Genomic DNA, 27,984 nt, shown 5'->3' on the forward strand with positions numbered 1-27,984 from the left:
GCACAATGGCAGAGCTAGAATTTTTCACTAGGAGTTCAAAAATATAAAAGAGCGAGAAACGAGGAAGCTAAGGGGGTTCAACAACTACTACTTATACATAAAAAATAATTTTAACCTTGTGTATACATGGTAATTTTTAGCCAAAAGAGATTCGGGTGAACACCCTAGCCACCACTCGGCTCCGCCCCTCTTACCGCACCGTACCATTAACAACCATGACCACCCTAACCTATTAACAGAATTTACTCTACCCTGAATTTGCGAAATCAATCCATTAGCATTCTCCATGGACCCATCACTGAATCTCGATAGTCTAAACTCCTACACAAGGAGCCTCTTGGACGTTGCTCACAACCAATTCAGTACAAGTTCTCTTTTTTTCTCTTTTTGCTACATGCTTATCCTTACAAGTTACATCGTTAGCTAGTTCAATCTTTAATTAATTGAGGTCGCAAATAATAATTCTTTGCTTTCATTGTGTTCTGCTCTTATTTAAGTTCGCATAACACTGTTTAATGATCCACTTGTTTAACTCGTACTGATAGTTAAGACACAGCAATATAGAAGAGTACATCTGAGGTTCTGAACTAGTTTTTCCTCTCTTTCTTTTTTGTGTTCAATGTCTGCGGCCCTTACAAATTGCCAAAAGATACAGCAGTTACAGAGTACACATATGCACAGCACAAACTAAAATCTATATCAACAAAGGAGCAATATTAGCCAAGTTCATATATCAGTAGAATTGAATAGCCCCTTGTCATTGTCATTTGTCAACAAGGTTTGCTTGGGTTCTCCTGAATCGTGGATTCATCCACGCCTGAGTAACCTTTAATGACGTTACACGGGTTGCTAACACTAGCCAGAAGCAGATGGAGTAGCCTAGAACTTGTAAGGTGCTGTCTTGACATTCGGCTTGCAAGATCCAGGCTTTGCCATTTGAACCTGTATAAACCTGCCATCTAAGAACTAGACAGCGAAGAAATTCTCAGATGTGTATTTACTAGTGGATCCAAACCAGGAGATATACTTATAAAAATGCTACCTTTCCATTCATCTCTTGGACAGCAGATTGTGCGGATTCATTATCGGGAAACCAGATATATGCAAACCCCAACGGTTGCTTACTTTTCTTATCAGTTAGGATCTTGACTGCAACACATTTAGGAAAAAACAAGTATGACCTTAGCAGTTAGCTTGAATAATGCAAACCCCAATGGTTGCTTAGTATTCTTATCAATTATAATCTGATTTGCAACACAGGGAGGAAAGAAAAATTAGGAGCTTCTTAACATGAATAACTATCAACACGAGATCTTTTTTTTTTTTTTTTTTTTTTGATAAATATCAAGAAATGATCTTATCACATATGATTTTTGTCAAGAAAAGGGTGAAGACAAAATTGTACATAGCAATTCCTTGATAAAGAATATGCACCTCGACTGACATCTCCAAATTGTGAAAATACCACCTTCAATCTTCCCTCTGATGTTGACTTTGCTAGTCCTGCATCAATCAAATTCCAGAATGTGATACCCAGACAAGGAGTATAATCATCCAAGGCTTGGAAATACAGAAAGCCTTGACAAAAGTTCCTGATCCATTTGCTGTTGACTGCTCAGACCGAAGCTACACAGCTAAAAGAGAAGACTAATAAACCACATAATTTGATACATCGGCATAGCATCTCTTTCACATGCTATCAATCAAAGAGATCTTTGGAGATTCTAGACTATAAAATAATGATAACAACCATACGAAATATAAAGCTCTCCTCAATATCCTTTATCTGCGTATAGCCTTAGTGCAACTTAACAGAACATCGTTTTAAAGCTTCAGCAATACACAACCCCACCCCCACATTAAGGGTGAGTTTGGTATGACGGAAATATTTTCTGAAAAATGTTCTCCAGAAAAGACTTTGTCACACAATCCAGCACTCAATAAAATTTGAGAGCTATTTCAAATGGATTATCGGAGAAAAAAAAAAAAGGAACGAAAGTTGTTTTTTCCCTTTTAATGGAAAATATTTTAGGTGTTTGGTTGCCAGAAAATGACATTTTCTTTCATACCAAACACACCCCAAACGTAAATCATCATAGACACTCTAAAGAAACGCCTGACCAAGTTTCCTCTCCTTATATGTGCTGCCATTAATCGTCTCTTAAAACAATTGAAGGGTTTATTTCACATGCCATGTACCATAATTACAGAACTGGAATGGCACTGACTTGACAAAATATTCAAGCATTATTCACTATATCCCCCATTTCATAAAGCTTCTACCTCTTCAATGATTACAAGCAAATCACATACATGAATACATAAAAAAAAAAGTAATGGGAAGATAGCATAATTACTGGAAAATGTAAGGTTTAAGGCTTCCTTAAAACATTACTTCTATCTATTCCTTCTTCAATCGACATAATATATCTTTAATCATCACAAGTGTAGGGAATTTGTCAATGTACCTTTGAGGAATATACTTGTAGTAGAATTTGCATGATTATGTGGTTCAACTGAAGAACCCAAGCACCTGGGAAAGTGAGATTTGTTCTGAGACAGGTCAATTAAAATACTCGGCTTAAAGTTTGAAATTTTTTCCAAACTAACAACGGGTAGAGAAGGAAATAGGGGTTTGAAAGCCGAGGCATGTCCACTTGCAGATGATGTAAACGATTGGGAGGGTGAAATTAAGGAATTATTACAGGGTAAGCAAAATAGAGACATTACAAAACCCTAAATTAAATTTGGGGGTTCGGGTCTCCAAACATTTTTTTGCACGGATTGCCCTTCTTTTGGGTGGTCTTTAAATTTTGCCCTTCATATTTGTGTTCTTTAAATTTTGCCCTTCGCTTGGATACCTAAGGTTCTGGGTTTGAACCCCGCTCAGACATAAAATAAAAAAATAATTTCGCAAGGCAGAGCTGGGGGAGTGTATGCCGGATCCGGCATACAATCCTTAAGGAAAAACTAAAGTTATGTCGGAGGGGGCAGACTTTGCTTTGAGACACATATTTTATTTTATTTTATTTTTCAAGGCAAACTTTTAATTATGCCTTAAAGGAAAAGTTCCGCCTTATGGGGCATACTTTTAGTTATGCCTTAACTAAAAGTGTGCCCCATAAAATATAACTAAAAATATGTCTCATAAGGCGAAACTTTTCATTAAGGCAACACTAAAAGTTTGCCTTAAGGAAAAATTCAGCCTTATGAGACATACTTTTGGCTATGCCTTAATTAAAAATCTGCCCCATAAGGTATAGTTCCTTATGGAAAAGTTTTGCCCCATAAGGCATAACTAAAACTATGCCTTGAGGAAAGATTATGCCCCCTCCGGCATAACTTTAGTTTTTCCTTAAGGACTTTATGTCGGATTCGGCATACACTCCCTCCAGCCCTATCTTGCGAAATTATTTTTTTATTTTATGCCTGAGCGGGGGTTCGAACCCAGAACCTCAGGTATCCAAGCTAAGGGCAAAACTTAAAGACCACAAATATGAGGAACAAAATTTAAAGACCGCAAATATGAGGGGCAAAATTTAAAGACCACCCCAAAAGAAGGGCAATTCTGCGAATTGTCCGTCTCCAAACGAAGGGTGAGCGTGGTCATGTCTAGGCTCCCAACCCGCAATCTCTGATGGGAAAAGCACACAAGTAGCCATCTGGCCCAAATTATAAAAACTGCATCATTATTGTATAGCATATGTATTACTAGTGTATACATATAAAAAATGTATTATACGTATAGAAATTGTATCATTGTTTTATAGAATATGTATCCCTACAGCATGTATTTAGAAAATGTATTATTTTTATATAATTTGTGTTTAATAAATGTATAATCAACGTATACTTACTAATTATACACATATTATACCTGTTTTGATATATTTCTTGAAGGCTCAATATGAATTTTTTTGATCACATATTTGTTTCCTTTTTGTGGCAAGCTTAATCGCCACCAAATGTGTATCTCTTGTGGCGACCTTCTGAAATCGTCAAAAAAAAAAAAAAAAAAAAAAAAAAAAAAGCTTTAGCAACTGCATTACATGCAGTGACGTCTTTAGTGACGACTTTATGATCTTTTGCAGCAACTTTGATCACCACAAAAAAGGTCCAATATCTTGTAGTGATCGGGCCGCTAGGCTATGTCGCGTCAATAATTTGCATCAAAGGTCTATTTGGCGGCATTCGGGTAAAACTTGAGCCATTAAATTTCTAATGGTCACAGTGGCCTTTTCCATCTTTGACCGAGTGAGGTCTTTGGGCCCCCTTTCCAAATAAATTAATTAAACAAATTTAAGAAAAATGGCTCAAATTTCATTCAAGTTTAATAAACGTATATGTAAAATTATTTAGCACATTAAAACAAAGTCATTTTAATTAAGATAAAATGGCATAAATTTTAGGGAAAATAACCCTCTATGACTATTTAGAAAAAATAATTACCCGAAATAGCCAATGTTTGTAATATTATCCGAAATGGCCCAATTTGAGCCCTCACTTCAAAAGCTTGTAAATTGATTTCATCAGGCTGGGAGTACCTTGGATATAACAGAAGTGATAATAAAATTGAAAAAATGTTGTATATTGTTGTATACAATTGAATTTTCTTGGATATAAACACCTCTTATACATTATTATACACTCTATACATTATTATACACCGTTATACAAAGTTGATACATTGTCTACTCCAGATGTATAAAGTTGTATACTGTTGTATATTGTGAAACAGTGTATGCGGGGTGTAATTTAAAAATATGGCTACGAAAATGTAATGTTATATGCTAGATTGTACATTTTTAGAATTTCTCCAAAATTTTATGAATGAATTATTTTTGGATGTCCATTTGTCGGTGAGATCCACACTTTTCATCTTTCACCTTTGAGAAAGTTTGCCTGACCTATGTTTGAGCCACAACTTGGTCATGTATCTATTTGCAAACTCAATCGATATTTGTTGTGTATTTATTTATCCGATACAAACATCAAATGTGCGTAAGTGTTTTTGTTCGCAGTTGTTACCCTATCTTTTGATCGTGTGATTTTTCTTAAATGTTCCTCTAATTTGTCAATTTGTGCGTTTCTTTGATGAGAGCTACATTTTTCATCTTTCATTTTTTGAGAAAATGTTTTCTTGCAAAGTATGTTCAATTTCAATCGATCCTATGTATCTATAATGGTGTGTAAATGTAAAATATTTTGAAGCGTTTTTGTTAAGAATCATCACCTCGTGTTTCAATTTGTCCCACTCCAACGTACTACTCTTTACACTGTTATACAGTGGCGGAGCCACATAGAGGTTAAAATTATTTTTTATTTATATATAATAGATGTTGAACCCCCTTAAGCTTCTTAGTATGTTTACTTTTTTTATATTTTGAACCCCCGACGAAAATTTTGGCTCCGCCACTGCTGTTATATCCTCTATGGTTTTATCTTTACAAACAAAACCAAATAAATCCAACCCCAACCCCAACCCACACAAAAATACAACTGAATAATTTAAATGACCAAAACGTCCTCGATCATCTCCTATTATAAATTCCTTACTCCTCGTCTTACTCTTTGCCAATCCTCAAAACTTTAGTGAAACTGTAAATTTTGCTGTTTAATTTTTTCTAGTTTGTTAGATTAGGAAATGTTGGGTATTTTTAGCAGCTCCATTGTATCACCGCCTGAGGAGTTGGTGGCAGCCGGAAGCCGGACCCCGTCACCTAAGATGACAGGGGAGGCTCTGGTGAACCGGTTCATTAAAACCGAGTCGTTGGCTGTGTCCGTGAAGATCAACGGTCATGTTCAACTAGCTTACACTCACAACAATGAGTCCGCTTTTCTGCCAAGGTACCATTTTACCGACTTATATCATGAGTGTGTGTTTCTTCTTTCATCACTATCGATAAAGAAAAAAAAAAGAAGCTATTTTGTGCATTTATTGGAACTAGAATTGTCATGCATTCAATGCTTTTTGTTGATCACCATAATTACGTACACCAACAAATTTTAATTTACTGATTTAGTATTTATAAGTTGTTGGATAAATTGTTTTTTTTTTCTTTGTAAGTTCCACTTCGCCTTCGAATTTGTGCCTTACTTTTTTGTAGTCTCTGTGCTTTGAACAATGCCTCCATATATATATATAGGACAAGATATATAGGGACTATACTAAATGCAAAATTAGGTGTATGCCTGCAAGTGATTTTGTACCTAATCTTCACTCCAGTCGTAATTGGGTGCATTCACAACCTATAGATTTCATGTTGACATTTTAACGAAGAAGGTAAAATTATTAGGTAATCTTTTTAATTTTCCTATGTTGGTGAACAAATATACTCGATAGGTAAACTGATCAAAGATAATTACTCAATAAGTTAGTTGAAATATGCCCAAATTGGCCAGAACACGATGAATAATTAAAAAAAGGTTGAAACAGCTGATAGAAGTAAAAATAGTGGTTATTATTATACAATCATGTGATTGACGGTCCATTCGAAGATGATGAAAGAATTAATTGGCTCTACTATCAACCCTTTCCCTGCATGGCTAACATGTGTTGGACTCCTACTCTTGACCTTGTAGTTTCTTCGGTACCGGATTTTGGATCTTTATGGACATGTGGCAAACTTTGTCGATTATATAAAAATTAAAAAGATTTAACTAGTAAAAGTTTGTCTTTGTCCACTAATGTAAGAAAAACAAAAATGTAGTTAACAGTTTGTCCAAAAATGTAGTTGGGATTAGTATTTTAAAGAAAAATTTAAATGAATGTCATCGCTGAAATAGAGTCATTTTAAATATTCCTTGAGAAGTTATGTATAATTGACTGACGAGTGACCAATTCTTTTGCTTAGCGTTGATTCTTTAATGTTGATGTCACGAAAGCATAGCACAAATTAAAGCAACTTCTCTGCACCTTGGGCTTTGTTTAATTTCCATTTTAGGCGTTTGTCTAGGAAAAGAAAAACAAAACTATCTGAATCTGTCTCTAATTGTATATACATGGTTGCTTGAATTCACAAATATGTATAAAAATTTATGCAGAACTCAGTAGATAAAAGAAAGATTATAGTTCAGGACTCATAAGCTTAGAATTCTGAATCTGTCTCTAAATATATATATATATATATATATATGGTTGCTTGAAAAAATGGCAGGTCATTTGCCGTTAAGGATGAAATATTTTGCTTGTTTGAGGGATCTCTCGACAACTTAGGAAGTTTGAGACAACAATACGGGCTGGTCAAGTCTGCAAATGAGGTGGTATTGATGATTGAAGCATACAAGGCACTTCGTGATCGGGCACCTTACCCTCCAAGCCATGTTGTCAGTCACCTTCAAGGCAATTTTGCATTTATCGTTTTTGACAAGTCCACTTCTACATTGTTTGTGGCTACTGTAAGTATCTTTACCTATCCAATTTGCCCTGCAGTGGGTGTTATTGAATAATGATCCAGACTAAATGAGGTAAATGGGCAGGTTAGATCAAATTTGGGCAGATCAAAGTGGTTGATTCAATAAACGTGTCATAATTATAACCTAATCATCCAAAGTTTGCTCGGATAAAAATAAGTTGAGTCAAGATGACCAAACACGGTCATAATCTAACCTTCTCACATGACACAACCTTTTTCAATTATTTTTTTTAAAGAACAATTTATTTTTAAAAGAAATATGAAACGGGAGTATTTCTCTTAAATTATTAAATTAAGTTCTTCTAATTCACATATTCCCAATCTCCAAATTAATTTTTGTATGTTTGAGTTTGTATTATATTTTGACCCGTTGAGTTACACTATTTTAATCCGTTTTGACTCAATAGTTTGGTGGGTCATTTTGGGTTAAACTCTTTTAACCAAATCAATAAAACAAACACAAATCAATTATTGTAAACTTGAGCGAAGTGGACGAGCTACTAAAAAATGACTTAATTTTGTCAATTCTAATTGATGTTGTTCGGACTTTCTAAAAATATTACCGCATCGTATCGAAATCTCCAAAAATACATATTTTTAGAGTATCTGACACACATCCATTGACATTTTTAAAGAGTCAGAGCAACATAAATTTTAGTTGATTAGGACTCCTGTGGCAGGATCAAGTCGGTAAGATACCTCTATATTGGGGAATCACTGCTGATGGATATGTGGCCTTTGCTGATGATGCTGATTTGCTGAAAGGTGCTTGTGGCAAGTCTCTTGCTTCTTTCCCTCAAGGTTGGTTGGCTAATTATTTTTTGTGCTTTAGGTGATTTTCTGGTCCATCAAGTGGGATTAAATACTGAGCTTGATATCTTTTCGGGATAATAGCACCTTTAGTCCCTAAGTTATTGGTAAATTCCGGCTTTGGTCCTTGTGCTATGACTTAGCATATTTATCTTTTAATTAAACAAAAAATATGTTTTTGGTCCCTTCATGTAGAAAAAAATGTTATATTTGACTATTTATAAAACTATTTTACTGCCAAATATGAAGTAACAATATAAACTTAACATAATACATGAACAATTAAGTGGTAGAATAGTTAATTAAGTGGTAGAACAATTGATAAATTTATGAACATACACAAGCAAAGGAATTAAAAGTGCACAGTTTAATTAATTGGAGGTTTAGTGTGCTTAGTCAGATATAAAAGGGACTAAAATAAGAATTTACCAATAATTGAGGGACTAAAAGTGATATTAACCCTATTTTTTATTTTTATTTTAAGAGTTGGCATGCCCAATTGAACATTTGACTATTAATTTGAGAAAATGACGTTGATAAAGACCCTTTTAATGAAAGTTTAATCTGGCTTATCCATTTGCCGTTTGGTTGAGAAGTAATTATTCTGGGATCATAGTGACGAGATTATTTAATAGATATACTTTTATTGGTAGAGTTTATTCATTAGACTAAATATGGAATATATGACACATAATATAAAATATGTGTTATATTTAAACTAAATAAATTGAGATGAACTCTTATCTCCAATTTTAACAATATCTTTCTTAAAAAGCTTGGGAGCAAGCTTTGGAGAAGGATAAATGCGTCATTTTGTTGTCAGTGTGGTATAAAAATAATACCATAATTATGATATAAACCGTTTCAGAATTGCTTATCCTGAAATAAAAAATTGTAAATAAAATAGTTTCACAATTATCCCACAAGGACCCCTACCTTATTCTTTATTTGTACAAATGTTTAATTATATATTCTTGTGATCTACTGGATATTTTCTAGGGTGTTTCTTCTCTACAACAGTTGGAGAACTGAGAAGCTATGAGAATCCTAAAAACAAGATCACTGCCATTCCTGCTACTGAGGAAGAAATATGGGGTGCAAAATCCATGGTAAGTTATGCTTTTAATTGCATATATGCAAATTATTTGCTTACTTATAATTTCTTTTTGAAATTGTAAGAGTAGGTCCTTTAATTTGCTCCTATAAGGTGGAGCAATAATTCTAGATACTAGAAAGATTCATTTATCCTTTGGGCTATGGGGCTCTCAGACACTAGTGTCACACATTCCACGTAATCTGATGCTGATTTTCCATATAATCAATTAATGTTACACCTTAACATCACGCTCACTTTTCGTATTAGATCAGTGTCATGCCAAATTAGAGGGGATGATGTTGCTTTCTGGACCATAACTTGTTTATCAGAAAAAGATACACACTTTATAAAGCATGCGATTTTTTCATGGTATAGCAGCAACAGCTGCAATTGGCTGTTGCATCACTTGTAACCGACCATTAGTGCTTCACAGGTCAAGTGTCACCCATGAACCGATATACATTGCAATCGTAGTGTGAATACATGGACAGAGACGGATCTAGTATTTAAAGTTTATGAACTCCTATAATGATATCACGTTAATATTACAATAATAATTGGGTTCACACCATCAATATTTATATATATTCATTAGATTTTTTAATCACACACAAACTTTTGGGTTCACGGGAACCTGTTATCAGACCTCTAGATCGGCTCTTGTATATGGGTCCTTTCATGGCAAGTGAACTCATGATCCCTCCATTCAATATCTTATAATCCGAGTCAATGTATAATCATTGTCATTGTCATGTTATATGATCGACACTTGTTCCTTTTTTTAGTCTATTTTAAAAAAATATGTTATATAACGGAAAACTTTTTAATTTTTAACTTTCTTATTGTATCCTTATTGACACGTCTTTATAGCCACAAAAATGTTAATGAATATCACAAGTTCTAACGGTACTTTGCTATATGGCAGAAATTTGCCTTTCTATCTTATACTCCATATCCGTTCCAACATCGCTGCATAAAATGGAACATGTGGAGTCGCATTTTCACTTGCTTCTAGTGACAACTTTATTAAAGCAAAATAAGATGACGACGAATGCTTTAAAGATAAAGAAATAAACAACGGCAACTAAATTTCTATTCACACAGAATGACACAATATTCTTATATTCTAGTGTTGCTGATTTGAAGAGTCTGTTGATGATATATATATCAGGTTGAAGGGGGAGCAGTTGTTGCAGCCACAAAATAGGCACGATTTCCTTTTTCAGAAGAGAAGAGGAGATGCATTAGTGGGATCCATGTAATGTAAATAATGAATGGGAGTTACTATGTCCCAAGCTGTTCTATTTTTCTCTTACTTTTAGGATTGAACCGGATTGAGTTTATGTAAGACTTGCCATTTTTGGCATTTTAATGGTTTCAATAACTTCTTCAGCTAAATATTATCGTATGTATGTTGGTAATGGCTGGTATGATCTTGGTCTTGTAGCACTTCTTTTTCTAAATTTTATTTTTTCTTTCCCCATAATTTGATCCACAATAAATAGTTTCTACTGTCGACTAGCTATATAGGTCACGGGCCCAATATTGTGAAAATTGGATTAATCGTTGTTTTTTAATTTAATTTTGTTATGATTTTAAATTACAGCAAATAAAAGTAATGCATGTAATTAATTAAGTTAATACAGATCGACAACACTGGATGATAATTCCTGGATATGATTTACATATATTTTGAAACAAAATATTCACAGGTGGATGTTGTATGGTTGGTGATGATACAATTATGTTTGCATATATGACAACATCATACTATTAGATGCTAAACTCTTACATTCTTTACATGCATCGAACGTGAGCACTACAACAAATGTGATTTTTAGCTACAGAATTACTAGCTACGACACGAAATTCGTCACCAATTGTCCATTTTTCGTGACGAAAATTATATTTCGTCTTTAAATATATGAGGCACATACTTTTAGTTCGTCCATTAAAATTTCCTACTAAATAATAAGTTAGCGCCATTTATTGAGTACTATTAGCCACAAATTTAAATTTATCAATGGCATATTATTTTGTCATTGATGATGTACCCAATTCATGACAAATCATTTTTTGTCCTAAAATTAGTTAAATTTTGGACACGAAAAACTTTCGTCACAAAATATATATTGATACAATAGTGACGAAATAGTATTTGTAGTTAATCATGGTAAACTTTAGCCACAAAATTTTATATTTAATTGTGACCTACATTTTTGTCACTAATAGTTGAAACAATTAGTGACGATTGTATTATTGTCTCTATTTAATCTATAATTTAGTCACAACTAAATTTTCTCACAGAAAATACAATCTTCAAACGGCTACGACTTAAATTTCTTAGTTAAATAGTGCAATTATTGGCTACGAAAACATTCGTAGTTATAAATTAAAAGACATCAATGATAGACATATCTTTGATCTGATATAATAAAAATTAGAGCTTTATCTATCAATAAACATGCAACACACAAGCGGATTGGTCCACTGGATAGGGTCTATATTGCCAAATGTTGGACACTTGGGCCGAATTTTGAAACTTGCAATTGTAGTCAAAGTCTATTTAACTCACAAACCAAAATTATTTCAATCATAGCAATTAGTTGCCAGAATTGTTAATTTGTTTTAAATTAAAATCAATTTCTTGCACAATTAAACATAATTCAAATATAATTTTTAAAATTGACCAAATTGGAGTAAAATTGGGATTAAATCATGTATTAAATTAATTAGTTCATTAAACCTTTTGGACTAAACAAAGATAAAAATAAATACGGTAAATAGACTAAATCTATAGTAATAAACCGTAAATAGTTATAAGTGAGTAATTTTAAATATATATGTAATTAGACAATTCTTTTTTGAACTGATTTGTAATTTCTAAAACATCAAATACATTTTGTACTTGAGGAAACGATATGTAATTAATTTACATAAATAAAATTAGTACTTAAATTATATACATAATATATACTAGGGTATTTTGCAGTGTGAAATGGCAAAATAGCACAAAATAATATGAAAAAATATTTTGGACTTTTATACTACTAATAATAAATAGATATTTCAACTCCGTTTAAAATTCACGAAACTTAATAAATTAACTTAAAATGTGGAGTGCCAAAATTGGATGTCAACACATATATACATAATTAATTTTATGTTCAATAAAAATATTTTGAATTTTTCTTACGTTATATAGATGTTTTATATGTTCTAATTTCTACTTCATATCTCAAAAAATCATTCTAATATATATATATATATATATATATATATATATATATATATATATATATATATAAATATATATTCAATACAAATTTTGTAATGATTAGTGCACTGCACATCTCTAATTACAAGTTATATTAAAATCGTGATAGTAAATCTATCGCTAATGAATTACAATAGATAATATATTTATTATATGAAAATTTTTACGATAATTTTTTTTTATGTGTTGTAGCTCTATCACATAATTTTGCATTATTATTATTTTTCAAATTATTTGGCCATGATTCTGTCAATTTATTGGTAAGAATTATTGCGAGAAACAATTTATCTCAACCATTTTTTATTTCATTTATTTGAACCTTGCAATTGTAGCAAATTCTATTTGACTCGTAGCCAAAATTATTTCAATCATAGCCATTAGTTGCCAAAATAGTCAATTTGTTTTAAGATATCAATTTCTTGCACAGAAAATTCGAATATAGTTTTAAAAATTCACCAAATTGGAGTAAAATTGAGATTGATTAATGTATCAAATTAATTAATCAAAATTCTTGGACTAAACAAATATAAAAATAAATACCGTAAATAGACTAAATATGCAGTAATAAGCCATAAATAGTTATAAGTTAGTAATTTCAAATATATATGTATTTAGAAAATTCTTATTTTGAAATGATTTGTAATTCTCAAAACATCAATTACATTTTGTACTTTAGTAAATAATAGGTAATTAATTTACATAAACATAATTAATACTCAACTAATATAAAATATATACATAAGAGTATATGTTAAGGTACTTTTTCAAATGAAATGGTTAAATAACACCAAAATAGTATGATTTTTTTTTTTGACTTTTATAATAATAAATAGATATGTCTACTCTGTTTAAAATTCATGAAGCTTAATAAACTAGATTAAAATGTGGAGAGCTAAAATTGGATGTCAACACGGATATGCATAATTAATTTTATGTTCAATAAAATATATTGAAAAATAATTTACGTCGTAGATTTTTATACACACACACACACAATTTTTGTAATGATTGGCATACTGCATATCTCTAATGACCAGTTATATTAAAATTGGGATAGTAAATCTATCGCTAATCCATTACAGTATATTTTAATATATGAAAAGTTTGTACGATAGGTTTTTTGTTGTAGCTCTATCACATAATTTTGCATCATTAATATTTTTCAAATAATTTGGCCATGATTTTGTCACTATATCAGTAAGAATAACTGCAAGACATAATTTATCTCAATCATTTTTTATTTCGTTTATGTGAACCTTGCAATTGTAATCAAGATCTATTGAACTAGTAATCAAAATTATTTCGATCATAGCCATTAGTTGTCATAATAGTCAATTCGTTTGAAATTAAAATCAATTTCTTGCACAATTAAACTAAATTCAAGTATAATTTTTAAAAATGACCAGATTGGAGTAAACTTGAGATTGAGTTATGTATCAGATTTAATCAAACTTCCCGACTAAACAAAGATAAATAAATAGAATAAATATATAGTAATAAGCCGTAAATAGTTATAAGTTAGTAGTAATTTTAAATATGTTTGTAATTAACAATTCTATATTTTGAAATGGTTTGTAATTTTCAAAACATCAAATGCATTTGTACTTTAGGAATTAACATGTAATTAATTTACATAATCAAAATTGATACTTAAATTATATAAAATATATACATAATATGTTTTAAGGTATTTTGTCAAATGAAATGGTAAAATAGCACCAAAGTAATATAAATATTTTCTAACTTTTATAATAATGATAAATAGATATTTCTACTCTATTAAAAATTCACGAAGCTTAAGTGCCCGTTTGGCCATGAGAATATTCATTTTTTTCCAGATATTTTTCACTTTATTTGAAAATCACCGTTTGACAATGAAAATTTTAAATACAACTTAAAGATGTATTTGAAAAACACCTAAAACCTTCTTTTCACCTTTTTCACTTTCACTACATTCAATCAACCAAATATTTTTTGCAAAAACTATAACCAAACACAACTCCAGCTTCAAAAGTTTCAAATAAAGTAAAAAATATTTAGTTTCTATGGCCAAATGCCTACTTAATAAGTTAACTCAAGTGTGGAGAGTCAAAATTGGATATCAACACATATTTGCATAAATACTTTTACGTTCAATAAAACATTTTGAGAAATATTTTATGTCACAGGTTTTTATATGTTTTAATAGCTACTTTATAACTCAAAATATTATATATATATATATATATATATATATATATATATATATATATATATATATATATATATATATATATAATACAAGTTTTGTAATGATTGGCGCACTGCACATCTCTAATGACCAGTTGCATTAAAATTGGGATAGTAAATCTATCGCTAATCCATTACAATAGATAATATATTTATTATATGATTTTTTTTTACCATAATTTCTTTTGTCGTAGCTCTGTCACATTATTTTGCATTATTATTTTTCAAATAATTTGGCCATGATTCTGTCACTGTACTGATAATAATTACCTCAAGAAACAATTTATCTTAATCGTTTTTTATTTCATTTGTTGGAGAATCTTCAGTATTAACGTCACGCCCCTCATTTGGAGGGATGCAACCAACACCCGACGCCTTAAACTTACCCCACATTCATGGTAACATATTCCAATTATTATTTTTTATAAATGTATGGGTCACACACACTCGGAATTACTTTAATTGCATTATTAAACTTGTAACTGGTTTAATTTAAATATAAAACTTTGTGGGGGCTTATAATTAATACATACAATTATCCTAACATTGAGCCTGCTAATGTGCATACATAATATCGATTATATACAAAATTGTTTTCAAAGTTATCATATCTTGTCCAAATAAAATTTGTGAGGTAAAAGTGTAGAAATCATTCATAATATAAAAATCAAAGATGGTAATATAATTTTAATATTTAACGAGAAGTCGTTTAAGTGAAAAAGTCATAAGTATGAGAATTTTACACAAAAATATTGGAGGGAAAGTAAAATAACAAAAGTTGACTTTCAATTATTTCACCTTCCCTCCAATATTTTCGTGTAGAATTCAACTCACCCATTCCCTCCCTATAAACTGCTAACAACTACCCACTAAGATAAATATGAAGTGTCCACCTCAAATGCAAATACATACCCTTCCAAGAAAGAAGAATTCCCTACGTTTATTTTCTGCTCTTTGATTTCTTTTTTTTCCTATCAATTTTTTTTCTATTTCTTTAACAGATGGTCATTAGCATTTGCAGGTAAATCAACTCTCCCCTCCCTCTCGTCACTTTATTAGTCTCTTTGCAGGAGTTGAATATTATTTCACCGAGTTTGTCAATTGTTCTTTTAATAAGGAGGTATGTTTTTAATAATCAACGTCGATCTTGACAACTGAATTGTTACCCATTTTGTATAGATGTTATTACTTCTTTCTCATTCTATTATTTGCTTCACTAATAAATGTTAGTTTTATGATTAAAGTTTGAAGACACATTTTTCTTAAATCCTGATAACAAAAATTATATACTAACGTTATTAGTATATTTTTCTTTTCACACAGGTACACGAAGGTGTAAAAAATATTTCAAGAGTGAAGTTTATAGATTACGGACGTTGCATTAGCACATGAGGAAGCAACATATTTTGTCTTTTTCAATTTACCATTATTCATGTATTTCAATTAGATTTTTTATGATTGAGTGATTTCACTTTCTTTGTTCAATGTTTGGACCTAGATGTTATCTCAGAATAATTATAGATGTAACCAGTAGTAGTTGATTTTGTACAAATTTTTGTGATGCCTTTTATTTATAGATTTAAATACTCCGTAGTACGATCATGAAGCATTAAATATATACAATTTGTTATAAAATTGTAACAACCTGATATTTTTCGAGTGAATTTTAGAGTTATTTTCTTAATTATAGCCTACTAATTTTAACGAGTTTCATATCGGAGTGGGTATTGATTATATTCATATTATATGTAGGTATATATATTTATTGGAAAATATAGGTTATATGATATAATAAATGAAATGGGGAAATTAGGTAAGTAAATAAGTGAGCCAGACTCACTATTTTATTTACGGGCCACATCTTAGACTGTTACTAGGTATTAGTATAATATTCTGATATTGAGGGGAATAACATGAAATATCAGACGAGAGGTTTTGCTGTGAAAGTGAGGAAGATTAGAATTTCCAACCGTCATGTTCAGGTACTGCACTTAGTTCCTTCTATATTCATGTTTCATGAATTGAATTAGGATCTGTAGCACAATTTGTTCTTTATGGGATAATGACAAGAATTCATCTTTGGGGACATAATGATTATGGGTGTCATGATTGTGTTCATTAGGCTTTGGGAGTAGAAATATTATTTAATAATAAACAATACCTTTTTAGATTTTATCTCAAAGTATATGCTTCTGTTAACTTCTTTTCTTTCCTTGATCGGATAAAGAATTGCCATTTAGTTCTACTCTCTTCTAGTTTTAATGATAAGAGAAGATTTATAAATTATATCATTAACAACATAGTGGAAACGTTTTTCAACCAATTGAGTTGTGGAACATAGCGGTGATTAAAGGGATTAGTCTACTAATAGCGTGATAGTTATTGGACTTTGACCCAGGGTTTTCTAAAATTATGGAATCAGTTCCGTAGACTAATTTGAACTAATTATTTATGTTATTAAATAGATTGAGGCTATTGGAGATCGTTTGAAGAGAATTTGGCGTTTCAAGAGAGGTTTGCATTCCGGTTATAAGGCAAGTGAGGCTTAAACTCTTAGTTTACTTGCTTTTCATAAAAGCATATGGTTTGTGTTGTATGTATGCATTTAAACCATTTAGTTCGTGTGAGTGGGCAAGCATGATCTAAATTGGATAATTTCCAAGTTTCTAAAGTAATGACCGTATGAGTCCTTTAGCGTAATTTCGCTTAAATAGATACTATTTATACAAATATAAAGTTTAGAAGTGGTATTGAATGGATGTATGTTCCACTTATCATATCTTCAGATGGGCATACTTCCACAGGTCCCATTGATGTTCGATGAGAGATAAATGCTAGAATTTTAAGTAACCCGGGTAAGATGGGGGTAAATAATGCCCTCTCCGGAAGACGGGGTAAGACATAGACAAATACGTACTATGTCCCGTGAGCATAGATTCAGATTCAGTGTAGTGCATCTATTGCTTGTCCGAGTAAGTTGGGGTAAATAATGCCCTCTCTGGAAGACGGAGTAAGACATAGACAAATACGTATTATGTCCTGTGAGCATACATTCAGATTCAGTATATTTCATGTATTGCTCGTCCGGGTAAGATGGGGGTAAATAATGCCCTCTCCGGAAGACGGGGTAAAACATAGGTAAATACGTACTATGTCCCGTGAGCATAGATTCAGATTTAGAGTATTTCATGTTTTGCTTGTTTACGCTTCACGATTTCAGCTTTAGCTTCAGTGTTTGTATATATTTAATATACTTGTACTGTGTAATTGCTTTTATGCATTATCAGGGATTTTAAAGACTTGCCCCAGGGGTAAGCTGAGAGTGTCGATGATCTTGCTGGGTCTTTTAGACTCACGATTGTTGATGTTGTATGTGTGCAGGTGTGGTTAACGGTGACCAGGTAGCCGGTATTTGATTCATTCCAGCTTTGTTCGGTCCAGTTCAGTCGAGGTGAGCCACCATTCGATCATGGCGACCTCTTCTTCTTTAGTTGACTTAGTAGTATTCCGAGCTACATCTCGTACTTTTATATTCAGACTAGTAGTTCCATGACTTAGACATTTTTATGGGGTTTATGGGCAAGATTCAGTATTTATATTTCGCTTCCGCACTTTTCTTTATATGATGAGACTTTGCGTATTATTCATTATATTCGTTAATTTTCGCATGATTAGCTTAGAGGGTTCGCCTTATGGGTAGAAGCTCGACGGGTGCCCGGTCACGACCTGAGTGTCAGATTTGGGTCGTGACAAAAATAATTTTATCCTTGAAGATTTATACATTTTAAGACAACCACTTTTGGTCACAAAAGTATCTATTTATAGAAAGTAAATTGTATTGCACATTTTCAATAGTCTCTAATTGATTAAATTCAGTGAAAAAGGTAATTTAACCCAAAATGACCTTCATATTAATAAAATAGTTATATTTTTAACTACAAATTAACTTAATATTTGATGACAACTGAAATTTTCACTAATTAAGATAATGTATAGTGACGAATTAGTCTTGTCAAAAATAAAAATAAAAAATCAACTACGAAATTGTTGCCTTTCCTAGACAAACCAATCTGTAACTAATTTAATTATTTAGAGACAAAAATTGCCTTTCGTACATAAAGCATATACTTTTTAGTGACGTAATCACATTCTTTAACTACAAATTATGCAAAGCTTTAAAGACAATCTATATGTCACTAATTAAAATTATATTTAGTGACAAATTAGATTTGTCAGTAATAACCACCTTTTGGCGACGTTACAATGATTTTAGCAACAAAACTTTTACGCGGTTCATGACAAATAGGTTCGTCATAAATACTACACATTTGGGGACGGAATTTTATTTTGTAGTTAATATAACTTTATTCAGCGATGAAACACTAAGTTGTCTTTGTATACTTTTAGCGACCCACTTTTAGGAACGAAAGGTTGACGAATATTTTTTTGTCACGAAAGATTTTTTTTGACGAAATATGACCTTTAAGTGACAAAATAATTCGTCACAAATAATGAAATTTGTTGTAGTGGAGAGAGCTATTACATCTTTGCACAAAGGGTAATACTGCGATATTTAGTCTTTTCCTTAGTTGTTTTTGACAAAATATATCCACGCATTAATGAAGTAATGTTTTATTGAGCCAAGGGTCTATCAAAAATGTTAGTGCGGAAACGATAAAAACACAGTAATTAACGAGGTTCGGATCGACGTGATTCTAGTCCACGGAGAACGACCGGCACTTTTAATAATATCAAGGGAGAAAGTAAGTTACTAGATTAAATACTCTTAGGTTTCTATGTTCTGTCCTCCTTAATAAATCTTAGCTAGCATGTATTTATACTACTAGGTCTAATCCTTTTGAGAAAGGATCTAAATCCCAATAATACTCGAAAATCAACAAAGCAAAAAGTTTCCTTTTATTCCTTTCCGCTTTTGAGTAAGAATTGGCTTGAATATCTTCTCAACTTCACAATCTCTACCTTGAGATGAATTTCAAGCTTCCATATGAATGTCATTCAGTCCAATGTCTCTAAACCTACGTGAGCTAACTCCGTGTAGGAAACAAGAGACACTAACTGAAACCTTGTACGTACTAGTAGCTCTACCTTGCCCTGCCGTTCTCCATCCCGACGCATCAGTTGATGCAAACTCTTGCCAAATTCATACAATGACTGAAATTGACAAGAGGAACCACCTTGGTCAACATATCCGCTGTGTTGTCCTTTGTGTCAACCTTCAAGACCTTAACTGTGCCTTGTTCAACAAAGTGGAATCTGATATCAATGTGTTTAGACTTCGGTTAGCGAAGCATATGTATAGTTAGGGATTTTTGGAGAAAGCATGTTACGCCTTCGGGTATGAAGTTGGGATTGATTACTTAGGTTGGTATTGTTGTTTGACTGTGGCTTGTTGTGATCAATTGGCTTGTTGCCACGTTTGTGATACTAAACTTGATATTGATAGATTTGCGTGATATGTGTGGCACCATTGGTATTGATAGATTCTCTTGGCCTTGATATCATTCATACTCATACATTTGGATCGGGTTGCGCGCCGCAACATATATATATATTGGATCGGGTTGTGCACTGCAGAATGTACATGGACTTCGCGGGTCCCCCATAGGTCATGACTATTGAGGCATGGATGTATTCCGCCAGGAGCATGTGTGTATCATTGCATTACATATGCATTCATCATTATCATCTCATTTGCATCTATTGACCGGATTCATGGATTGTACTTGTGGTCTGGAGGAATTATGAGAAACTTGGCAGACTTCTGTTTAGATGCTTCACCCTAGGCTATGATCCGGTTGTTGATATTTTTGGACTTGTGGTACTATTCTTGGACTGTGTTGATTGATACTTGATTGTGATCATGATTATCTTTCAGTCTCTTTCATTTTCTCCATGTCATTAGTAAAAGCATAGAAGAATTTATGGCTTATGGGGTACTTATTTTAGCGAAAGAAAAGGGTTTAGGGCAGGTTGGGGGGGGGGGGGGGGATTAATTCCTTAAAATTACCATTGTTCATAAATGTTTGCCATTAAAAACTCCACCAAAAGCACCATGAATTTTTATCCTAAAGAATGTAGAGGTAGTGGGTTTGAGGGGGAGAGAGTGAATTTGAGGGTGAAAGAGAAGTTCAGTTTGAAAGCTAGACACGGATGAATTTTGGAGTTATAGTGATGAGAGAGAAAGCATAATATATATATATATATATATATATATATATATATATATAAAAGAACATTAAAAGTTGTACTATTTATGTGCCTAACTTTTAAAGCTTGACCTATGATGTATTTTTCTCCATAGATTTCCCTATATAGTAAATAACAGAGAAAATTACACCACTGGTCACAATTTTAAAATTAAGCACCTAATTAGCATATCTTTAAAAAGAACAAGTTTTATTGCATTTTGACATATTAAAAAAATACGTATAAGAAAAAGATATCCCCTAAATCAGGGATTCACCCACATTTCCTTATTTCTCTCTTTTCTTTAACTAACACACCCCTATTTCTCTCACTTTTCTCTCTTCTTCAACCAATAAATCCCCATTATTTTCTGGTTCCAAGGACGTATAGAAAGAGGAGGTATATATTTCAATTCTCACACCCAAAATTTCTAAAGAAAATGTATAATTGTGAGGTGATGACGAATAATTTGGATCTTAATTAGACCTTATTATTTTCTTGTGTTAGTTTACTGCTAATGGATGTATTTTAATTTATGTTTTAATTTAAATAAAAAATTACATTATACTCTTTAAATACATGCTTAAATACACATTATACCTGATATAATTCGTTTTCCGAGGTATAATATGTATACTAATGTGTTAATATACATAGTATAATTCAACTATATTTTAATAGTATTGAGGTATAATATAATATGCTTGGTAGAATATTTTCTTGAGAAATACTTTGTATATTAAAGTAATAGTATAAGTGATCTTTTATTTTGTCATGATGCTAATGTTATTGACCCTTGAAAGGAAAAAAAAGAAAAAGAAAAAAGAAAAAAGAGACCCTTGAAATCAAAACAGAAAGGCCAAAGATTACATAATGGAAATACTGTGTAGGGAGGAAATGTTTGGAACCTATGGAGAAAGCGTGAAAAATGGAAAATATCGTAAAAAGAACAGTTATAGAGGATATAGAGTCCCACTAAAAAATAGGGAGCAATTACCTTATACAAAGCAACTTATTTTATTATAAAATTATTAACCTGTCATGAAATGTTAATTTTATTTACCTGCTAAGAGTATGTAAATATTATTATATTTCTGCCTACTTATGTTTTTCTCCCATAATAGCATTGTTAGGCCCATTTTGGGAAGTTCAAAGCAAATAAAGCCCGAAATAACAAAATAAACCAGATTTGGTGGCAAAACAGGGGATGTGTCGTCGCCCCCTTAACCGCGAGGTCGTACATCTTAAAAATTATCTGAGAAGTTCACTTAATTTTGAATTATAGTGGACGCAGTTGACTATCAGGTCGTGCAACCAAACAAATATTCAATATCCTATCTAGAGAGTGATGCAAATCTTGTTCTAGTATAGCTGTTTATTTAATCTGATTTGAAGTATTAGTATTATTTTAAGGACATATACACAAAGATGTAATTTCTGGATCGTAGCTTGCAGAAGACTTTCAGAGGTACAAATATAACTTAGAGCATGGTGTGCGAACTGCGAAGTTATGATTTCAGCTAATTACTCTTTGACTGATCAATTGTTATATTTGGTTTATTATAAAACTAATCAGACTTTAAATGTTTCTATCACTTGTGTAAATTGTGTTTGATTGTTGTCATCAATGTTGTAACTGTTATAGGTCGAATTTACAAATATCTAAAATAGCTATTCCTTATCTTCTGGCAGGGAAAAATTTCAAGGTTCCTTTATTTTATCAAGTGTTCGGTAAGTAGTTATCCTTACAAATAAGGAACGATTTTGACTTTCTCAAAGTATCCAGCATGAGTTCATGACAATGCAAATGACTACTATTCCTAGGCCATAGACTCGTAGTGATTTAAAGTTTGCTCTCCAAAGTGCAATTCTTCTCAAAATCTCACTTAAGAGTTGATGAGTGTCATTGCCTTCTCCGATCTTAACTGTCTAACCTGAGAGGGGACAGCTAATGCGTTCCTCTTATTGAACAAAGTTCTATGGTCGGTCCGTGACCCCTGAATGCCGAAGGCGTCCTTGATTTAAATGCGAACCATAACTACTGCATATTATTTATAGTCGATGATCATAAGATGGTGTGTGCACACGCGCTTTACATTTGCGACCAACAGTGTGACTCAATGAGTATAGTGATATTTGGTGAAAGTATAAGTACAACCAAGAAAAATGTAAATTCAACTATTTTATAGACTGCAACATATATATCTTGTTCACGTTTAAATAATTCAAGCCTACTATAGTAAAAAAAATTAGTACTCTTGACTTATCCCTTACAAAATATAACAATTTGACAGCATCACCGTGCATAACTCAAACAAACTAGAGTATAGACATATTGTTGAGTCCAAAAATAAACCACAATAACACATATATTTAACAAGCAAAATTTTCCATTTTTTAAAGTGAATATGTTGGAGTACTTACAATTTTTCTCCTCATTAATCTCACGACACCCTTTTCATGCAAGGTAAACCATTTTTTTTCCCCCATAAATTTTCACAAGGAAGAAACATTCCTATATGTAGCTATAGGAGGTCTCTTCCCCAAAATAAATAAGAACTTAGTGCCTAATCGAGATTATCAAAACACGAGATTGTGAGTTTAGTGATTAATTAACACTTACAAGTGAATAACAATAAGTGGATAGATAAGATGGTGGCTAATAAGTAGGAGTGTTGGACCATTAGTAGGTAAGTATACAAGTAGTTGATAAGTATGGCCTCAGAAGTCGCATAAAATTTTGTTGCCCACTAACTTCAGCAAAATAGGCACTAATATAAATATTAGTGAAAGGTCATGCAATTATATAGTATTTAAATGCTAAATTCTCCAACATGGCAAAGATAAGAAATTCTATCTTTAGTTCACCTATCTGATCCAAAATTGGCCTTTTGCTTCTCCTCAACCTCATCTCTTCTCCTTACATATTTTTTTGCTTCTCTTTTCCCGTCTGGATAATATCATATATAGCAATAGTACATTTCCATGATATCCAGATGTGGGATTTCGTCTTGACCCCACTTTTCTACTTGTACGATGTCCTTTTCTTCAACTCATTGGCCTTTTCACTATTTATTACAAGGTATATATTGTCTGTATGTTACAAAAAAGAGATAAGTACTAAACTTTTTCAGTTCTCTTATATATAGTAACATTTGCAAGACGTCTGGAAGGCTCAAACTAGAAGGTTTGAAGAGAAAGAAAAGCATGGAATTAGTAGATATGGAAGTAGAAAATGATTTGTTTTTTGCAGAATTAAGCAAGCGAATCTCTCTTCTAATCATGGATGATGACGAGGAACGCCCTTCAACTCATTGTTCTTCAGCTTCTCTTCAGGTATTCAATCTTTATCCTCTCTTGAAATTCAGGTTAAGAAGTCTATTTTAATGTCTAGTTATAATTTTTTTTCCTCCTAATATTCCTTAATGTATCTTTAATTTTTTGAGTTAACGCTTTAACCACCTTATTATCAACTTTAGACATGTCGGTCAAAAGTTTCAAATCGCGATCCTAAAGTTTCAAACTCCAAACCTGAGGGTCTAAAATTAGACTCTGCTAAAGCTTTACTTCAAACCTTAATACATATTAAGTTCAAATTCAAAATAAGGTATGAATTTAAGCTCTGGCAGGACCTAACTTCAGATCTGAAGATCTAATGCTTGATTTTAGCAGTCCAAACTTCAGACAATCAGGCATGAAGTAAAGCTATAAAATTAGAAAGCAACAGTAATAATAGGTTTAGTTTGAAGTCTACTAAAACTGATTAAACTTTAAATAATAGAAACTCGATATGTTTTAAATAGTGGTGCTACAAGCGGCTAACTTGTACCATAATTTTGTATTCATTTCTACATTTTTTCTTTTCTTTTTAGTTCAACTTTATTACACAAACAATATGAAAAGAATTTTTATTCTATCAAATCAGTTAAGAAATAGTTACCCATATATTACTTGTAAAATAAGACAGATTGATTCAGTAGTGTATACATTTCCTACACTTAGTAGAAATAATTTGACTTTTTTTTTCTTTTTCTTTTAGATCTTTCCTCAACAGGTTGATCCAGCCACAAGAACCCCATATCTGCATGGTCAGAGCTGCAAAAGGGAAATCAAAGGAACTGGAGTTTTTATCCCTCGTTCTTCCCATCCAAGAAGAAATAATAGGCAAGGAAGATCTATTTCCTCCAACACCAACCTCCAAAGGCATGCTAATGACCCAAGAGGAGTTCTTCATGCCCATTACAATGATAACCCACCTCATGATTCGTTAAATCCAAGAAAATTTTCTTAGTTATAATATGCTTCAAAAATATATAACCAAGTAATTGTATTAAGTTCAATTTTAATTATGTTTATATGTACATAGGCAAAGCTTCTCTAGTACTAGTATTAGGGTGGTTCAGTCAAAGGTAGAAGCGTTTGTCCACAGTGGGATTTGATGGTTGTTTTCTAGCTTGACATATTGCATAAGCCTCTCATAGTCTCATGTTTGATTAAGTAAAACCTTTTTCTCTTATAACTCTGTATACATTTTTTGAAAAGTAATAAGATTTCTTATTAAATATTTTGAACGTTGGTACCAAATTTGACTAACGAAGCATGCAATTTGATCATTTGCGCAACTTAGAGATGTCAAAACGGAATGACCCAATTTTGCTAAGTCCAATCCTAGCAAGCAACTCAGCTCAGCTCAATTCGCTTCATTTGAAAGGGCTTACAAATGCTAGCTTAGCCCAAGCCTAAAACTAACAAAGGGCTAACACTTCAATTCTTTTGAGCGATCTATTCACATATGTCAATGGCTATGATAATACCATTTCTATAGCGATTACTAGCAGTTATTGGCGTGACTCTTTGAGCAAGATCCAATACAATTATTCATCTTCTAAAGAGATAAGAACAAAAAGAAAAATATATAATATTCAAAATGATAAGACATTGTTACTATAATATGAACAAAAAACACAGGAACAAAACACAAGTGTTCAAACATGATGTGCCTTAAAATTAAGAAAATGGATATTAAGTAGAAACTCAACCCCAATAATGAGTTAATAAAATAAAGACAGTTCAAAATCATATAAGGAAATATATGACAAATCATTGCTCAACCGAATGGGACATGCACTTAACACGCTACAACTTACATGCCATAGCTGAACCTAGCATGAACAACATAATACGGAGCTCTAAGAAAAATTGAGACAAGTCTTGCTTTAGTATCATTTGTATAAACCTTGAGCCTATTATAATTTTGGCTTTATTAGCACCTTCTTCGGTTAGGATTCACTCTGGAGTTGCTTGGAGTTTTTACTGAGACGGTCAACATGTGTGTCATTTCGTATTATAAGACTTGTCAATACTTTGCCTTTCACATGGTAAATGTTACCTAAAAAGAACAAATCACTAGACCAAATGAAGCTTCATTGATCTATGAAATTGTTTTAGGCTTCCCTGCACAGTTTAGATGGAAGGTGAAGGAGGCCCAATCTCATTCATATTCCAATTTTTAGTGGATTGAAATAGGTCTCATTTATTTGCACTTAGTGAAAGTTTAAATTTTAATTATCGTTCAAATCTCAGTCACTATATGTGTTTATCTTTAAGTTTGAGTGTTAATCATTTATATCCCAATCATAGTATATGTTTGTTCTTTTATCTTTTACGCCCACTTAATGTTTTTGAATAGATCCGAATGATTAAGATTAATAAAAAAATCCTAATATTATTAAGATGGTTTTTATTCAAGAATTTTTGCAGAAATCGCATTTGACCACTACTTCATCCACTTTCGCGCTAATTTGCAGGATTGCCCTTCGCAGGAGGTGGTCTTTAATTTTTACCCCTCAAAATGGTGGTTTTTAAAATTCTGCCTCAGAATTTTGCTAGGCAGATTTGCAAAATTCTGTCTTGCGATTTTTTTTTAACTGAGCTGGGGTTCGAACCCACAACTTTGGGGTGTTAGGCGAGGGGTAAAATTTAAAGACCACCAATTTGAAGGGCAAAAATTAAAGACCGCCCCAAATAAAGGGCAATCCGCACAAAAAAAGAAACCATTGCAGCCACCCACGGCCCACACAACCACTATCCTCAGCCACAACCATCATTGCAACCAATGCCCATAGTCAATTATCGCCACCACTAGACAATATATATAATCATCACCACTAACCACCAATCACAACCAACAATCACCACCATCGATCACCATTATATATCGCCAATAACTTGTAAATTCTTATATTTAATTCCGATAATTTTGGCCATAAAAAAGTTATATAAGTAGGCATTTGGTCATAGAAACTAAAATATTTTACACTTGCACTAAAAATTATATAAGTTTTTTTTTAAGTAGATGCAATGACTATTTATTTCAATTGTGCATTTTTTAGGGGTCAAAGTTATATATAAATATAAATTTGGCTGAAATCCTATTATTTTAGCCTAGATAATGAAGTTTCAGCATTTTGTTTTTGCAAAGTTAGCACGAAAAAATAATTCAAGAATTAATGAATTAATGAATTTAAAAATATAAAAGTTTTTTTTTTTTTTTTTGAAAATGCCTGGACCTCAGCTTCATTGAGACTGGTGAGGAGGTAAATAGTAGGCCCAGTTCAGGAGAAAATGACCACTAATGACCACAACGGTCCTTAAAGCATGAGGGCTTGATTATTTTGGTCCTTTAATATATAATGCTTATAGTCATATAAATCTTAACGTATGCAAAATGTGATATTTTAGTTCTAAGTCCTAAAACTTAACTGTTCACTGTTAAACTTAACAGAAAATGCAAAAAGGTTTCCTTCCTTTATACCCTCTCTGTCTCTTCTGCTTGAATTCTTGGCCTGATTTATCTCTTTTCATTTTCATTAAATTTTGGTTCTTTTTTCAATCCATTAGCAAGATCAGTCATTTACCCAGCATGCTTATAGTATAGTGCATTTGATAAA

The 27,984-nt window shown here is 32.1% G+C and overlaps 3 protein-coding genes across 3 annotated transcripts; 2 read left to right on the forward strand and 1 right to left on the reverse strand.

Moving 5' to 3' along the window:
- Positions 1-575: 575 nt before the first annotated feature.
- Positions 576-2,796, reverse strand: LOC132613315 (organelle RRM domain-containing protein 6, chloroplastic-like). The gene is made up of 4 exons (XM_060327347.1): positions 2,469-2,796; positions 1,435-1,503; positions 1,043-1,149; positions 576-966 (listed from the first exon to the last, which is right to left on the reverse strand). Exons 1-4 carry the CDS (start codon positions 2,725-2,727, stop codon positions 880-882), a joined length of 522 nt encoding a protein of 173 aa, XP_060183330.1. The 5' UTR covers positions 2,728-2,796; the 3' UTR covers positions 576-879.
- Positions 2,797-5,551: 2,755 nt separating this feature from the next.
- On the forward strand, positions 5,552-10,751 carry LOC132642087 (stem-specific protein TSJT1-like). Its single transcript, XM_060359367.1, has 5 exons — positions 5,552-5,847; positions 7,158-7,398; positions 8,096-8,216; positions 9,225-9,334; positions 10,493-10,751. The coding sequence occupies exons 1-5, from the start codon at positions 5,645-5,647 to the stop codon at positions 10,526-10,528; spliced, it is 711 nt and encodes a 236-aa protein (XP_060215350.1). The 5' UTR covers positions 5,552-5,644; the 3' UTR covers positions 10,529-10,751.
- A 13,298-nt stretch (positions 10,752-24,049) lies between these two features.
- LOC132613366 (uncharacterized) lies at positions 24,050-25,598 on the forward strand. Its single transcript, XM_060327394.1, has 2 exons — positions 24,050-24,370; positions 25,074-25,598. Exons 1-2 carry the CDS (start codon positions 24,242-24,244, stop codon positions 25,323-25,325), a joined length of 381 nt encoding a protein of 126 aa, XP_060183377.1. The 5' UTR covers positions 24,050-24,241; the 3' UTR covers positions 25,326-25,598.
- The last annotated feature ends 2,386 nt before the right edge of the window (positions 25,599-27,984 follow it).

This window comes from Lycium barbarum, chromosome 1 (assembly GCF_019175385.1).
Source record: "Lycium barbarum isolate Lr01 chromosome 1, ASM1917538v2, whole genome shotgun sequence".
NCBI classification, from domain to species: Eukaryota; Viridiplantae; Streptophyta; class Magnoliopsida; order Solanales; family Solanaceae; genus Lycium; species Lycium barbarum.

Excerpts from the sequence above, each read along its gene's own strand:
- LOC132613315 (XM_060327347.1), bottom strand. The coding sequence starts at position 2,727 with ATGTCTCTATTTTGCTTACCCTGTAATAATTCCTTAATTTCACCCTCC. Across the intron at positions 1,504-2,468 it reads TACAAGTATATTCCTCAAAG|GACTAGCAAAGTCAACATCA; the intron begins GTACATTGACAA and ends TGATTGATGCAG. Across the intron at positions 967-1,042 it reads TCCAAGAGATGAATGGAAAG|TTCTTAGATGGCAGGTTTAT; the intron begins GTAGCATTTTTA and ends TTCGCTGTCTAG.
- LOC132642087 (XM_060359367.1), top strand. The coding sequence starts at position 5,645 with ATGTTGGGTATTTTTAGCAGCTCCATTGTATCACCGCCTGAGGAGTTG. Across the intron at positions 8,217-9,224 it reads TCTTGCTTCTTTCCCTCAAG|GGTGTTTCTTCTCTACAACA; the intron begins GTTGGTTGGCTA and ends GATATTTTCTAG. Across the intron at positions 9,335-10,492 it reads TATGGGGTGCAAAATCCATG|GTTGAAGGGGGAGCAGTTGT; the intron begins GTAAGTTATGCT and ends TATATATATCAG.
- LOC132613366 (XM_060327394.1), top strand. The coding sequence starts at position 24,242 with ATGGAATTAGTAGATATGGAAGTAGAAAATGATTTGTTTTTTGCAGAA. Across the intron at positions 24,371-25,073 it reads GTTCTTCAGCTTCTCTTCAG|ATCTTTCCTCAACAGGTTGA; the intron begins GTATTCAATCTT and ends TTTTTCTTTTAG.